This window comes from Battus philenor, unplaced genomic scaffold (genome assembly GCF_028537555.1).
Source record: "Battus philenor isolate CCGP_79_NKW_IND1 unplaced genomic scaffold, ilBatPhil1.0.hap1 SCAF_1, whole genome shotgun sequence".
NCBI classification, from domain to species: Eukaryota; Metazoa; Arthropoda; class Insecta; order Lepidoptera; family Papilionidae; genus Battus; species Battus philenor.
In genome coordinates, this window is record NW_027181661.1 from 12,202,791 (window position 1) to 12,217,448 (window position 14,658).

The window sequence follows — 14,658 nt, forward strand, 5'->3', positions numbered from 1 at the left end:
GCAATACATTGTATAGAAGGATGCTCTGTGCATATGACATTATGTGATATCTCTGTATGATGTCACTACCATTCTCAGCGTGCATTATATAAAATATATGAAATGTGTTATGAATATGTTATGAATATCATCTGTTATTATTTGAATTTATTCGTCATAAGATGTTAAAAACACAGGTTGTAAATATTTTTTTCGGACATACGTAATAATTAATTATAACGTATTGTAGTATTTTTTCGTTTTTAAAAAAATGGGTTATTGGGGTTTAAAGTCGAATGTCATATGGGAATCGCATATAGGAACATTAATTTTTTAAGAATGTTTTATTTTGTGCTAGTATTTTTAATGTATTTCCCTTTGTAGCCTCGCCTAATTTGCTGTACATAATTCGTTTTTCGTGTATCTGCATAGTGCTATTTTATCTTTTGTTAACTTCTCGAGTACGTGTAATATATTTTTGTTGCATTGTTTAGATGCACGCAATTTCTTGCTGTCCCGTACATTGAGGTCTTAGAGTGGCTTGTGAAGTGGAAACGGGCTGGAGCATTGCTTTCGGCAGCACCGTTTCCCTCTTGGAACAGGAGGAAAGCCGCTGCACTTTCTTTCGATTTTGTTGCAGGGTAAAGCAATTAAGCTTAACACATCCGCGTAACAAACAAGAAATGTGGTACGGGATTGGAGGCGATGTGTAAATGTAATATGGCTGAAAGCTGTAAGAATGATAGAAAATATGAAAATGAAACAGGGAATTAACAGAGAAATTGTGAATGATGAGAGAAAAAGAGTGAAAATAGAAAGGTACATCTCCCTGTACCAAAAAGAAGAGAAAACGAGTATTAAATATTTAAACAAAAAAATAACTTTTCGTGCGTTTTACTGGAATTTACATTTAATATCAAGGTAGGGTTCCCTGTTAATATATTTTAATTGTACGGGTGACGCCTTTGTTCAGCGGTAAACATTAATTATTAATATTTATGAAAATATGATAGAGGCACCTGGTCGTTGTCGAAGCGCAGTGTGACAGGCGGCGTGTCGGCATGGATGTGCACGCCGAGCGACACCAATGGGCCTGCCGGTGGAGCAGGCGCGGCCGCCGCGGCAGGCTCCGGTGAAGTCTTTGTCTATTTGCAAATAACACATCTATGATACTATTGGCTATTTTTTATTAAGGGGCACACCTAGTGTGAAATTTTCTAAAAATCGTTTTTTTTAATTTTCATATTTCGATAGGTTATACCTTTAAAAATAACATACTAAAATTTTGAATCGATATCTTAAATAGTTTTTGAGTTACAGCCATTTAAAAGAGTAGCCGCTCGGCAGTTAGGTAGTTGCATTGGCTACGGGAAATGCCTGAGCTACTGTTCGGAGTCTACCGTCTTTTCCAACCTTTGCAAATAGGATTCAGGTTTCTATTGTGAGCCTCCAGGTATCAGCAATTTAGTGATGTGCAAAACTTGTCACAAGGAAATTACTTTTAATCAAGCAAGTCCAAGAGGCCTGGGGTTTAAAATTGCTATCATTTGTGAATGTGGTAATTCGTACATTAATTCTGGACCAAAGGTCGATAATGCATTTGAAATAAATAGACGTCTTGTTGCTGTGATGCGTCTTTTGGACGTCGGAATAAATGGGATCAATCTTTTTTGCGCACTAATGGATCTAGCAAGCAAATTTTACCATCAAACTTTTGATGGATGTTTTAAAAATTTGTGGACAGCTTCTTCAGCTCAACAAGCCCTTTTTGAGGAAGAGGAAGGTGAAACATATGGACCTGGAATAGCAGATTAGCTGTAAGTATGACTTTAATCCATTTATAACAGTGAAAACGATCATTTTATCTTAAAACGCGTTTTTCTCGAAACAGCATTTTTCGAATTTGCTGGAGTGATTACTCGGAGACAAATTATCCGATCGCTATCAAATTTTTTTCACATCTTCTCTATATAGTTCTCCATACGATGACCCTCCAGTTTTTTGATCTGATCAAAAATCGGATTTTGGTAGGCCAAAAACCACCAAAATTTTGGGTAAAATTTAACTTTTTTTTTCAACATGCCGCCATTTTGTCAATTTTTGATTTTTTGATTCGTCCGAGGGTCATCGTACAGACAATATGTTTTTGTTTAACGAGAATTTATTTTTTTTAGGTTTTATTAACGGAGAAGGCTGCAATCACTCCAGCAGTGGAGGACCTTTTTTTTTGGCGCCGCCGGAGACGCGTGTTATTTCAAAAATATTTAATATATTGTTCCAAAAATTATACTGTGTATTCTCAAAGCATGTATAAATTTACTCTCAAAATTTTAAAACGATTGATCCACTAGTTTTTTTTTATTAATTCCCAAAAATCGCCTTTTTTTCTGGCTGTCACACTAGGTGTGCCCCTTAAATATACTATAACGTGTAAAAAGTCACCCAAATCATATCTATGAGTATGTTAGTTAAACACAAGTCGATGAAGGTAAAATGTGCGAGCCTAATTCTGTCTACATAAAATATTTAAAATATGGCATTACACTAGAATTTACAATGTAATAAATATATGAAATCAAAATGCTAACAGGGTTCCAAACGTGCCCTGATGGGAAAAGCCCACAATAATCTAAACCCAAAACCTTCATAACCACTTAAGAAATCCTTCAAACTATAATTCTATTTTTATGTATTTTTTTGCTGTTCTTAAATATTTCATATTGATTTAACTTCCTAAATTTCTTACAAGTTAATTTAGATATTACACGGGAGTACATTTTAAAACTGTACACAGTAGCCCACAAGAAAATTGTGATTGATTGATTTTATGGCGCCTACAGGAAAGTACAACAATCTTTATTACTAATAATATTTTTTTAAAATGTATTCTTATACATATACATAATTCGTTTTCATTTAACTTTGATCTGAGAGAATCTTTAGACCTCATACAACAAATTAACGAACAGCTCTCTTTAGTTGCACAAAATTTGTAATGAGTATTACTGTATACACTTGTACACTTACGCGTGCGACATAATGTTGTGAAAATAAGTAAGATCTATCTAGTATTGACTCGAACAAAGGAACTTTACTTACCTCAGGATTTGATTTCTTATTTCTGTAAAAATAAAATAAAAAAGGTTGTAATAATTATAACAACAATTAAGATCTGTATTCATTAAAATAGGTAAACAGACATACTTAGCAGGTCCCCGAATAAACTCTTTCAATGTTGACGGTTTAAAGTCCACTCCGCTAGTGAAGTATTTAACTTTCTGTAAAAAAAATGAAGAAAAGTAAGCGAAACCATTTGGAAATTAACTATTTCATAATATCTACATATTAGGATTACAGTAACAAATAAGTTGTTTATATTTGAACATTCCAAAATTCGACTGTGCACAGTAACCTGTTAGCGTTCATAACATTGTAGAAAATATCTATAACTATTAAGTCTAATAATTTTGTTACCGTGAATAGGTAAAGCGAGTTGAATTCTGTTAGAAACAGAAAGGTTTGTCTTTGACTGCATGTATGCATGTCGTTGATCTGACGGACGACTCTCAAAGTTTAATATGATATTTAAAAGTTGAATACCGTAGAAAATCAGGATCTAGAATTCTTAACTTAAAAGATGAAATCCGTGTTTAATTTTAGAAAAAGTACACTTGAACATTAAACATTTAGATTACAGAGTTTTGAGGCATATGACCTTTAATAAAGATTAAATAAAGGTCTAACAATTAAGACCTACGTACATCGGGACAACATGGCAGAGGATTTTACTACCGGTCAGCGCTGATACTGTAACATTCTAGCTAATACTAAAGCAATTAGGAGCACGCTGTATCACACAGGAGTATACGATACATGTTAGGCGATGCATTCCGAAACACGTCGAAGTCCTTTGGCCCAGCCGTTGTATACCGAGTTGCTGTATTGCGCTTATAGTCGTTTCAATAATTTTTATAATGATTTTTATTAAATATAAAATATGAGTATTTATGTTGTACTCCTGATAGAAAAGATTAGATGTCCTTTGTGGGTGTGGCAAAAAATTTAAACTTTCTTTACTGCTGCTCAAGAGGCATATGGAGATTCCACAGGTTCAAAGAGACAAGGCGCAGTGAACGTCTAGCAAGACACCTTTTGAGGTAGCGAAGCACGAAGGCTCCCGAGTGAGCCATAGCTTGCGCTGCAACATCTGCAATTCCACCGGATTGCGAAGCTTTGATCGCTTCAGCGGACGCCGTATGCAACCCTCTGACGTTAATTCCCGGTGTAGGTAGATCTTCAGACGTGAGTGTTAATTACCTCGTCATGCACGGGACGATTTGTGCGATGCGCTGTTGGAGGCGCCTGTACTTGCAATGTCTTGGTAACTATAGACAACGTGACGGTAGTAGTGAGCAGGCCCAGTACAGCGCGAGGTGCGACTGTACGGGCGTCTCGTAACATGGAGCGCGTTGTCGTGGACGCGCGAGGCTCCAGCGTATAGCACGACACATCCGCGATGCGCAGGCGCCATGGAAATGACTCGACTGGACCTAAAATATGCAACACAAATATCTATTACTAAGTATACAAACATTAACAAATTTTTCAAACATTATTTCGTTTATTCATGGCTGTGGTTCTTTCACAACATATATGTATTCTATTTATCTACACGCATAATTCGAAACATATCGATTCAGCAGTTGTTTAATTGTAAAGATTTCTTTTTTTTTTCTTATTTTGAATGTTCACACACAATGGATGAAAAAAACTTGTTAATAAGTGTTTAGTACTTGATGGGGATAAGATAAATAAAAAATAAAATAAAAACCAGAATATAACACGCAGAATAATTGGCAGGGATTGGACCTTAAGGTACAGGTGTGCAGACCACGAACTACGAAGCCCGGCATAGGACGTCCAATCACAGGATGGACAGATGAACATATTAAGGTCATCGAAAAATGCTGGATGCAAGCTGCTTCAAATCGGTCTTATTAGAAACCCATGAGTGGGACATATGTCCAACAGTGGATGTCCAGCTACTGAAATAGTGATGATTGTAATATTTTTTACGACGAGACTTTTTTTGGTGAGGCGCTATTACTTATATGAGAATAAGCGTAGTGTTCGCTTGTTCATTTATACTAGAGAGACAGCTTTACAAAAAGTACTTTAAGAGATTTACCTAACAGTTTGTAAAAGACGAACTTCCTGTATTGGAAAAAATAACAAATATTCAATAACAATAAAATTCCACCCTATATAGTAGCAGTGCGTACGCAGCGTCTTAAAAAAGCGCGGCGAGATAGAGTTAAGAAAGCGCTTCTGTAAAACTCCCTGAGTTGAATACAGTAATAGACAATAACAAAAAATAGTTAAGCTATACACTTACCGGTTTGTTGTTCGGTTTTTAAGGAGAAATACGTCGGTCCATCGTGCCGGATTTCATTCCAAAGATGTTTAACCATTGTGTTGGAGTGCATAGACAGATGTCCCAGGCTAAAAAACGTAATTTTACTTTTAAAGAGCCATTATAAACAATAATAATTTTGGAAGTCGCTGTATGCGAGCACCGTATAACCCGGTGATCATGGAAATCTTTGGGGGCTTTGCAGTGGGCTTCTATCGGCTGAAATGAAGATAAGGTGATGGTAATATTTTAGGTTTCAAGCTAACACTTGCTCAACGAGCCATCGACAGGACTATGCTGGGGATTTCTTCACGAGATCGACTCAGGAGTGAGGATCTTGTAAAGGTTGTCGGATGCGGGCCGCTTCTTAATGTATGAGGGAGAACTGTTGAACGAGATGATGATATTTTCTCACCTAAGTACAAGAACTGCACGTCGCGCTGCATGTCGCTCTACGGCGTCTCGTAGGCTGGCGTGTCCGGCAGCAGCGGCACTCTGCCCTGGAACGTACACCTGCACCAGGCCCAGCTCGCAGCAGGCCAAGGCTCGTCGCAGCCGCGCATGTGCTCGTACCGCCATCTCGCCGCTCCACAACCATGCGAAATGCTTTCCCTGAGGGTACACGAATAAGTAATTACATTCTAATTATGGAGAACGCCTTTTTATGAATATTTGGTTTCAAAAGCAATTCAATTTTTCAAAAAACTTCTTCAAATTTTACTAATGCTAGCACTAAACTAGCAGATGTCCTGACGACAGACTTAATACTTTTAGTTTTCAAAGGGATCCAAGCGGACACTCACGCTTCCGAGAGATACGACAGGGGTCTACGTTAGTGAAAATCGGCATCTAAGTAAGTGTATGTTACCGATGACGGTCACGTTACTCCCACCCCGTGACACCTCCCGTCACGTGAAACTATATCTCCTTCCCCCTCATAGGGGCACGAAATGAAGTAACTATGACATTCAAGTTCAAATTATCAATAATGTTTGATGTACGCGTTCTAATATCAACTATGTAATCGAGTCAACAAACCGAGTTCCAAACATTGCGATCAAATAAAAACTCTTAAATTCAATTATAATATATATTTAATAATATCTTGAAAACCTAAAAAAAATTTTATATAATAAATTATATATACTTTCGGCTTCTCAACTTTTCGAAATAAAAACATATTTAGGCCTCACCGGTTTATATTTGTTTTTGTATTTATCGCGCTTGTCGCTATTTTTATATAAAAATTTAAATTTTGGCTTAAAAAATATTTATTGAGAAAGATCCTTAGGTTTTAAATTATACATTATTAAAAATTATTATCAATATTTTGTCGACACTGTGCCATAATAAAGTACCGTAAGACAAAATGCTATGAACGTAACTGATATATACAAATCGAACCGTATTAACGTCCGTTAAATGTCTCTGACTTGATAGATAAGGGATCTACTGGAGTTTTTTGTCTAAATCTATACCTAAGAAAGTTGTAGCGTTATGAGAATAGATTATGATGCAAAGATTTGACAAATGTGGAACGTACGATGTTGTTTTGTCGCTGGTGTGAATGCGCTCGCGGGCGCAACGGGTGTTGTGAATGTGAGTGCGATTGCGGCTGGTCGCTTCGCTCGCTGCTGGACGCTGTGCTGCGTGGCCGCGCGTGCACCTCCGCGCCCGATCCCGTGCGACTGCCGCCGCGGCCGCTCGACGACTGTTGTCAATTATTTATTTATTATAATGTCAGCCCTTAGACACCAACTACAAAACATAGGCCTCCCACAATGATCGCTACGATGGCCGGATCATGTACCGCCCGCATCCAGCGACTTCCCAGCTTGGCTACGTGGTTGCTCCACCTAGTGGAGGGCTTATCTTCGCGTCTACCAACTCGTGATCGCCAATCGAAAACCTTTCGGCTCCAAAGGCCATCGATTTCATGAGCCATGTGTCTCATCCACTGCCACTTCAAACGAGCATTTCTTTAAGCTATGTCGGTGCCTTGGTTCCTCTTTTATTATTTATTTTTAACTTATTTAGTGGAAAGTCACTGAATACCCTGTGGCGATTTTCGGTAGGAGTTGCAATTGGTGATTATCAGCTGACATGATGATGATGATAGATTATTGACTAAACTAATAATATTACATTGATAATTTAATAATAGGTAACCAACACCAGAAAGCTATTTTAAATCACTTAAAAATACTTACAGGTGGAGTAGTTCGACGAAGCATGAAGTATTGAGACGATGTCATAGTCTTTGGACCGCCAGGCGTGGATTGTGATTGTACATCTATTGAGACAAAAATTGAAAAATATTTATTAAAATGTCCGAAATAATCCCTTTTACCGCAAGGTGGACAAAACGACATTGTTGAGGTGGTCATGATTGTTTTAACCCTTAAATGCATGACTTTTATTTATACTTTAAAAATATATATATTGCAGATAAGTACAATGAAGGGAAAAGTAGGAAAAAATATAATATATTTTTAATTTAATATAATATTACATTTTTATACTTATTTCTTATAAAAACCTTACGTTGCTGATATATATATATATACTATGCATTTACTGTACACTATTGTATTCAAGTGGTATGATTCAATTTTTCATCATTATGCATTAAAGGGTTAATTAAAATGTTGACTCTTTAACAAAAAAATTACAGTGCAGAGTTATTAGTACTGATTTAGCAATCTGTTGAATCTAAATCGATTTTAGAGTGGAGACCGCGAACCGGTGAGCGCAGCGCGACAAGTCCACACAAGGTGGACAGATGATCTTTTTTAAAATCATCGGAAGACGCTGAATGCAAACCTTCCAACCGGTTTTCTAAAGAAAAGACCTTTGTCTAGCAGCGGACATTCTTTGGTTGAACTGATGAATCAATATATTGTATGAACACAGTAATAGTCAAAGGTACCATGGGTTAGAGAAAATATAGAAGGAAAGGTATTTATTAAACATAACCAAACAGAAGCTCGTGAAGACGATATGCTTTATTATCCTTTTTTTTCGAAATATGTTGCTGGAGAAGAATGTTGCACATAGTATAGATGTCGCTTACAAAAGTAAAAGATAACGGAAAGAAGCCCAACACGCTGCACAAATCGAATCCGCACAACTCTCGACAACAAAGTTTACGATGCCTCACACGTGGTCGACGGTCCCAAATGATGGCGCAGAATTTTTAAGAAGAAAGTGACCTGTCGAAGGTGTCATGACTTTAACTAATGAGGATTACGACGAAATTGAGACGGATTGAGACGAAATTTTCTTTTAGTGATGTTACTTATGGTGTCCTTTGCTCTAACTGTTGTCTAATAATAGAATACAGACTAACGTCAAGTGGTTTGAACACAACTAGAGTGACTATATGCGATTAGATCCTGTGATTGAGTACATATTTAAAGTTTTTCCTACTAATGATATTGCAAAACTCGCTGTGGAGACCGTGGTTCACCTGGTGGCCGATTGTACAGCATTTGGAGGACTCTGATGCGATTCCGAGCTCATCCTAGGAAAAAAGATTCATGAGGACAATATAGCCTCACTAATAAATGGCGATAAAGATAACCGTGCACTTCTCTATTACTGCAGGGCCTTAATTCTGGACGAGATCAAAAGAAACGGTACCGAAAAATAACACAGATCGAGTAAGCATGTAAAAACACATGGAAATGAAAATAAAAGAAAAACAAAAATTGTTAAAAAAATATCTCGCTGTGAAAAAATGTGATAATGATTATAAAATAAGAACATAAACAAAATATTAAAAATGTAAAGCCCTGTCCAAAATTAGATAGGAGTGTACAAGTAAAAAAAACTCGCTGGAGAGCTTCTTAAGAAAGTCGAAATAACAGCATTAAGTAAAGCTTCTGTTATTAATGTATTCTCCAAACTGAGATGATTTGAATCCACACATTTTTGATCTGACAGATCCCGAAGATATGTAGAACTGATTATAATGAAACAAGTTTACCTGTAGTAGCCGTGTAACGTGGAGAGTAGGTCAGACCGGCGAGAAGTAAAGGGTCCAGACTTATAGCGGTAGGCTCGAACCAAATGCCAGTAAATTCCACAGCCGTGCTCGATGCCACTGCGTGCTTGGCGCCGTCTGCCACAACGCGCCATTGCAGTGCGACGCGTAGGTACGGCCTGCTCGCCAAAGCCATAATCTTGTCATCAGAACATTTTACCGTTCTACTAACCAACTTATTTCGAAACAGGCAAACAGTAAAGGTTTAACAGTACGTCATAACGGGAAAACGGGTTTTAGAAATAATAATATTTATTTATTCATTTTTATTTAATATTCTTTATTGTACATGCTAATAAAAGTTTTATAATAATAAACAAAAAAGTACAATGGACGGTCCTATCACACGAAGCAATCTCTTACAGACAACTATATTATGGAAACAGTAGAAGTATAGATATATATATAAATAGATAATATCAATTACACAACTGATACTTACGAAGTAGTGGGAGCCTCGGGTCCGGAAAATAACCAGGCTTGTTTTAAATCTGCACCCTCTATCAAAAGAAAAGTAATTATTTTTATTAAAGACCTTTTAGGCATTTATATTCCTTACTAAAGAATTTAGAGATCTGAAAGGAACGACTTTTACATGTCATTTTAAATATCCAAATGCCACCATGGTAGCTGCTGTAAACGTAGAAGTTTAGAGTCCTCAAAAGCCGCCTAAACAACTGTTGAAAGGCTCGGTTTAACGATAAAGGGGACCTTCATCGTTAAACCAAGCCTTCATAGCTAAGCCGCGGAAGCAAAACAAGGAGGACCTGTATTGCTGACGCACAGCGAGGGTACCGAGAAAATGGTTGCTTTAACATTATACTAGGTAGCACCGGCGTGTCCTTTAAATCCTGGTGTTCATTTAAAGGTATTGAAGTTGAGTTAAAGAGTGCTGAAATGGTAATGATGATCTCGAGAGGACACGAATCTTCCTCTAGAGGGTATGATATCTTGTAGATCGTAAAGCTTTGCCTTGGTAGTAAAAGGAAAAATGTATGGAGTAAGTACTAACTAGGAGCGTGCAGCGCGATGGCTCTGGCGGCGTGCAGGGACGCAATGTGCGTGCGCAGGTCTCGCGTCAAATATCCGCGCACCGTCAGTTCCTCCAGCGTCAAATCCACTGCAACTAACTCTGCAAACAATTTTCATAATGCAAATTATGCAGTTTATATACACATAAGAGATCCTAACCTATTTCATACTTGTTGCGATATCTCTGGAACCATACGGCTTAGTGCCTTGAGTTTCTTTTCACGCGTATGATTAAAAATGTGTGACCTTGGAAAAAGCTTTAAAGGAATGAATGTATAGTTCCCACGTCAACAAATAACTTTAACGTTTTAGCATCTACTTCCAATCATCATGTATAAAGTGATCACTCTGAAATATGTTACTTTAATCTGTATTTTCTATAATAATTCGATAAATTATTTGCGGTATTATGTCTGCAAGGACAAGCGGCAAACATTAATTATTTAAATATGTAGTGAACCAAATTTTGAAAACGCCTTTTCTTATTACATTATCATTACATCATTTATTATTTCTAAAACCATTTTTTTAATTTATACCATACAACTGTGCAATACATTCACACCTTTAAAGCTATTTTACAACAAAAGCAGATCATCCTGTATTAAAATGAAATAAACTAGCAAATGGATTAGGAATAGAAATAAAGTTCACCTTCATCGTGCAAAGAGTCGTGCGCGAGAGTGGAATACGCGAGCACGGGGGAGAGACGTGCAGACAGGAGTGAGTCCAGCACTTCGCGCGCCGCTACCAGGCGAGCCCACGACCCACATACGCTCGCTTCACCTGAAATATAGCATTAGATACTAAAACTACTAGCGCCCTCTTTACTCAATTATATTAATCTCTTTGTTATAGATCCTACAGGTACAGGATTCTTCTAGAAGATTCGTTACAATCCTCCGCGCGTACTGAGAGATGTTTCAAGTCGCGATTTAAATTTTGATCCTAACAAATGGTTTACCAAGTATGAGTTAATGGTGATATTAACAGGTTGAAAGTCACGGGTGTCACCGGTGACCAGCGCTTAACTTGGCTGTGACGCCATGTGGGCTTAGCGTTTCCGATATTTCGAAGATAGGTAAGCGTATCATCTACCAAACTAAATAAACGATCATAATACCAAAATAGTTCTGGAGTAAGTGCGATCGGGTTCATTATTCGTCTTACCAGAATGCATTCCTGCTTTCCCCACTCCGCAGCCAGATTAGTTAGCGTCAAGATAGCAACAGTTCGGCAGGGCGACGTCGAGCCCGCATACGTATCATCAACGCAAGGACTAACATTAAACAATAGGCGCCTTTGCCGACCGACGGTTTCGTGACTTCGGGCCACCAACCATTGATGGCCCAGGGCCTGGTCTGCATTAAATGTTTGCCCTGTAGCGAACATCCCACGAAACCTTATTATAAATTATAGGCTCAATAGCGATAGGCTAGTTGCCTTTCGATTTCCCCCTTTTGCGTTCGACGCTAATAAATAAAATCGTAACAGTGTTACTGAGTAATGCGAAGACGCAATTTAAGATAATTGACAATCGCGCGAAATCGTGCTCCAGCTCCACGGGGTTCACCGTTGACTCCCACAGAAATTAACATGCCAAACATGTTTATAATTTACTGAACATAATAATTCAACATTATAAGTATCCCTAAATAGAAATTTCCACAAGGTCTCTCGGACAATCCCGGTATAATAGGCGTGGCATAACCCGTTTATATGATTTTGCTTAGATGCATGCATCCTCTACAGTAACATAAAATCCTTCCTCCACGCTTCGAGTATTCACACAATTTTAATTTTTTATATTTAATTAATTTCCTTTGTTGTAAATATTTAACTGGAAAATTGTATGAAATGCAAATAAATAATAGATAATATGTATTAAAAAGCAGACTATGGTTAGAAGTTTCTGTGCTGAAGTATATTACAGCGTGTCAAGTATATTCTATATAATACTACTTGGAAAATTATATTATATATTTCAGATGTCGCAGTAGAATCGATATTAACAGCAGAATCGCCAACGACACGACTTTTAGAATATAGTTTAGGATAGTGAATTTGTAATATTCAAAGTGCAAGTAATTTGTCAAAACAAATTGTTATTAATATATATATATATATATATATATATATATATATATATATATATATATATATATATATATATATATATATATATATATATATATATGCGTGTGTGTGTGTGAAAATTTCGTTGCTGATAATGAATTCAAAGCAGATAGATTACAGAAATGCAGAAGCAATATATTAATAATTCAAAATTGATAATTTGGTTAGTAATTTTTTACCGTTAAAAGAAGAGACTGAATTGGATAAAAAAGATATATTAAAAAATTAGATACAGATAAACTATTCACAATAAATAACAAAGACAATTACTAGAAGAATCAGATGAAGAAGCATGATATTGCAAGTTTTAATCGTGTTATACAATACGAAATGGTGCGATAGTTAAGTCACAAAAAGTATGGTTGAAAATAAAAATAAAAACATTCTGGCATTTTTTTTTTGCTAAAACTAAAGCAATGTATAAAAGGTTAGCTCAAAATCAGTGTGGACAAAACCTAGGCCTACCTAGGTCCATGATGATACACCTAACTAATATTGTAATTGCTCTACAAAAAGAAATAGAAAAAAAAATTGGTATTTCAGTAGTAAATTTGATTTTAGTTAAATTCTCTGTAAATTAGATGATTTATTTGATAAATTTACATTCATCTAACACTAACATGTCCGCATATCGCAATGTCGAGTCCACAATATCTTGAGGCATTTACAGAAGGACATTTATGATCATATTTTGCCAAATTGTTAAATCTAGATGATTGTATATGTACAGAAAAACATCATCTAGTAATACACCTCTTGCTAAACTGCTGTGTTAATTTGTATTTCAACAATTTATAGCTGCGGCAGTAAAATTTCTTCAGAATTAAGAATAGTTCTTTTCTTAAATAATAAAATAACTATCGAATCCTTATAAACATGTTCAAACACTACTTCTGTTAAGAGAATTTTACAAAATTAACCAGTCCAGATAGGATTACAACATTTGAGGCTTTTAAATGTGATAGTGCCTCAAATATTGTTAAATATATAAAAAAGTGCAATAATATTCTTTTGGTGATGAAATCGGTTAATAGTTGAACTAAAGGAATTGGTATGATTGGATGATGAGATAAGCTAAAGATTCTGTTGACCTTATGAAAAGGTGTATACTGACGTATATTAACTGTGTAGCTGTTTCGGACAGTGGTGTGGTCTTCAAAGAGACCCGGGTGAAGCAGGGAGTGTGCGGCGAGACGCAGGTTCATCCGGGCGACGTTGCGCATGGGCACAGTGGGCAGACGGACGCCTGCGAACACGCCGCTCATGTTCAGTGTCACGTGCATACGCGCGCCGCTCCACACTACGCCCTCATCTTCCGGCATCTGACACGCTGCCGAGCATACTCTACAACCAAAATTTAAATAATTTAGTATAAATACAAAACCAATTCTATTTAACCACTTGTTTACGGTGCTCAACGGTCACGATTCCGTACCCACCAGCCGAGCGTCGTCTTTAGTCGTCAACCAAGGAATTTTAACATATATTTACAATTATTGTTTAAAAATTACATTGGATGAACGTGTGTGTGTATGAAATCAAAAAACAACATTTATATATAAATAAGATTAACCTTTGAGTTGAATTTTCAAATCTTTCATTTATAAAAATCAAACTTTACATACTGAAATAACGAAATAGAAACAAACTGTCTTAATTACATTACAAGTTATATCCACTTGTTATGTGAAACAGTCTCATCAGCAATGTGTTGAAGAACAACGGGCTCAGGGTGGAGAAGCAGCGTGCGACAGGTATTTCCCGACTGTGCGCATTCACCTGTGGTCGTAGACTGTAGACGACGCTCGTACCGAAGTGGTTAAGTAACAAATGCATTAGTATATTGACAAAACCGAAACGTCGATCAATATAAAATTCGTAGTGAGAAATCATAACGTAGATAGCGCAACGTACGACGACGTTTAACCATCTTGCGCTTGCTGGTATTAAAGAAATCATTAATTCGACAGTTCAATTTATAACGGAAATATAAATTTATATAAATAGTAAAAAGGTCCAAAATTAAACCTGTTACTGAACATAAAGCAATTGT

The 14,658-nt window shown here is 36.7% G+C and overlaps 1 protein-coding gene across 3 annotated transcripts in view; it reads right to left on the reverse strand.

The window, feature by feature from the left end:
* Vps13B (vacuolar protein sorting 13B) overlaps window positions 1-14,658 on the reverse strand; it is a 73,678-nt gene that overhangs the window by 46,002 nt on the left and 13,018 nt on the right. For all 3 annotated transcript variants that reach the window (XM_068761876.1, XM_068761799.1, XM_068761721.1), the window contains exons 14-26: window positions 13,720-13,949; window positions 11,124-11,255; window positions 10,450-10,569; window positions 9,880-9,937; window positions 9,381-9,556; window positions 7,603-7,685; window positions 6,936-7,103; window positions 5,808-6,004; window positions 5,375-5,481; window positions 4,297-4,529; window positions 3,184-3,257; window positions 3,079-3,100; window positions 999-1,124 (exon numbers count right to left, since the gene is read on the reverse strand). In XM_068761876.1, coding sequence (XP_068617977.1) covers window positions 999-1,124; window positions 3,079-3,100; window positions 3,184-3,257; window positions 4,297-4,529; window positions 5,375-5,481; window positions 5,808-6,004; window positions 6,936-7,103; window positions 7,603-7,685; window positions 9,381-9,556; window positions 9,880-9,937; window positions 10,450-10,569; window positions 11,124-11,255; window positions 13,720-13,949 — 1,726 coding nt within the window. The remainder of the gene's footprint in view (window positions 1-998; window positions 1,125-3,078; window positions 3,101-3,183; window positions 3,258-4,296; window positions 4,530-5,374; window positions 5,482-5,807; window positions 6,005-6,935; window positions 7,104-7,602; window positions 7,686-9,380; window positions 9,557-9,879; window positions 9,938-10,449; window positions 10,570-11,123; window positions 11,256-13,719; window positions 13,950-14,658) is intronic.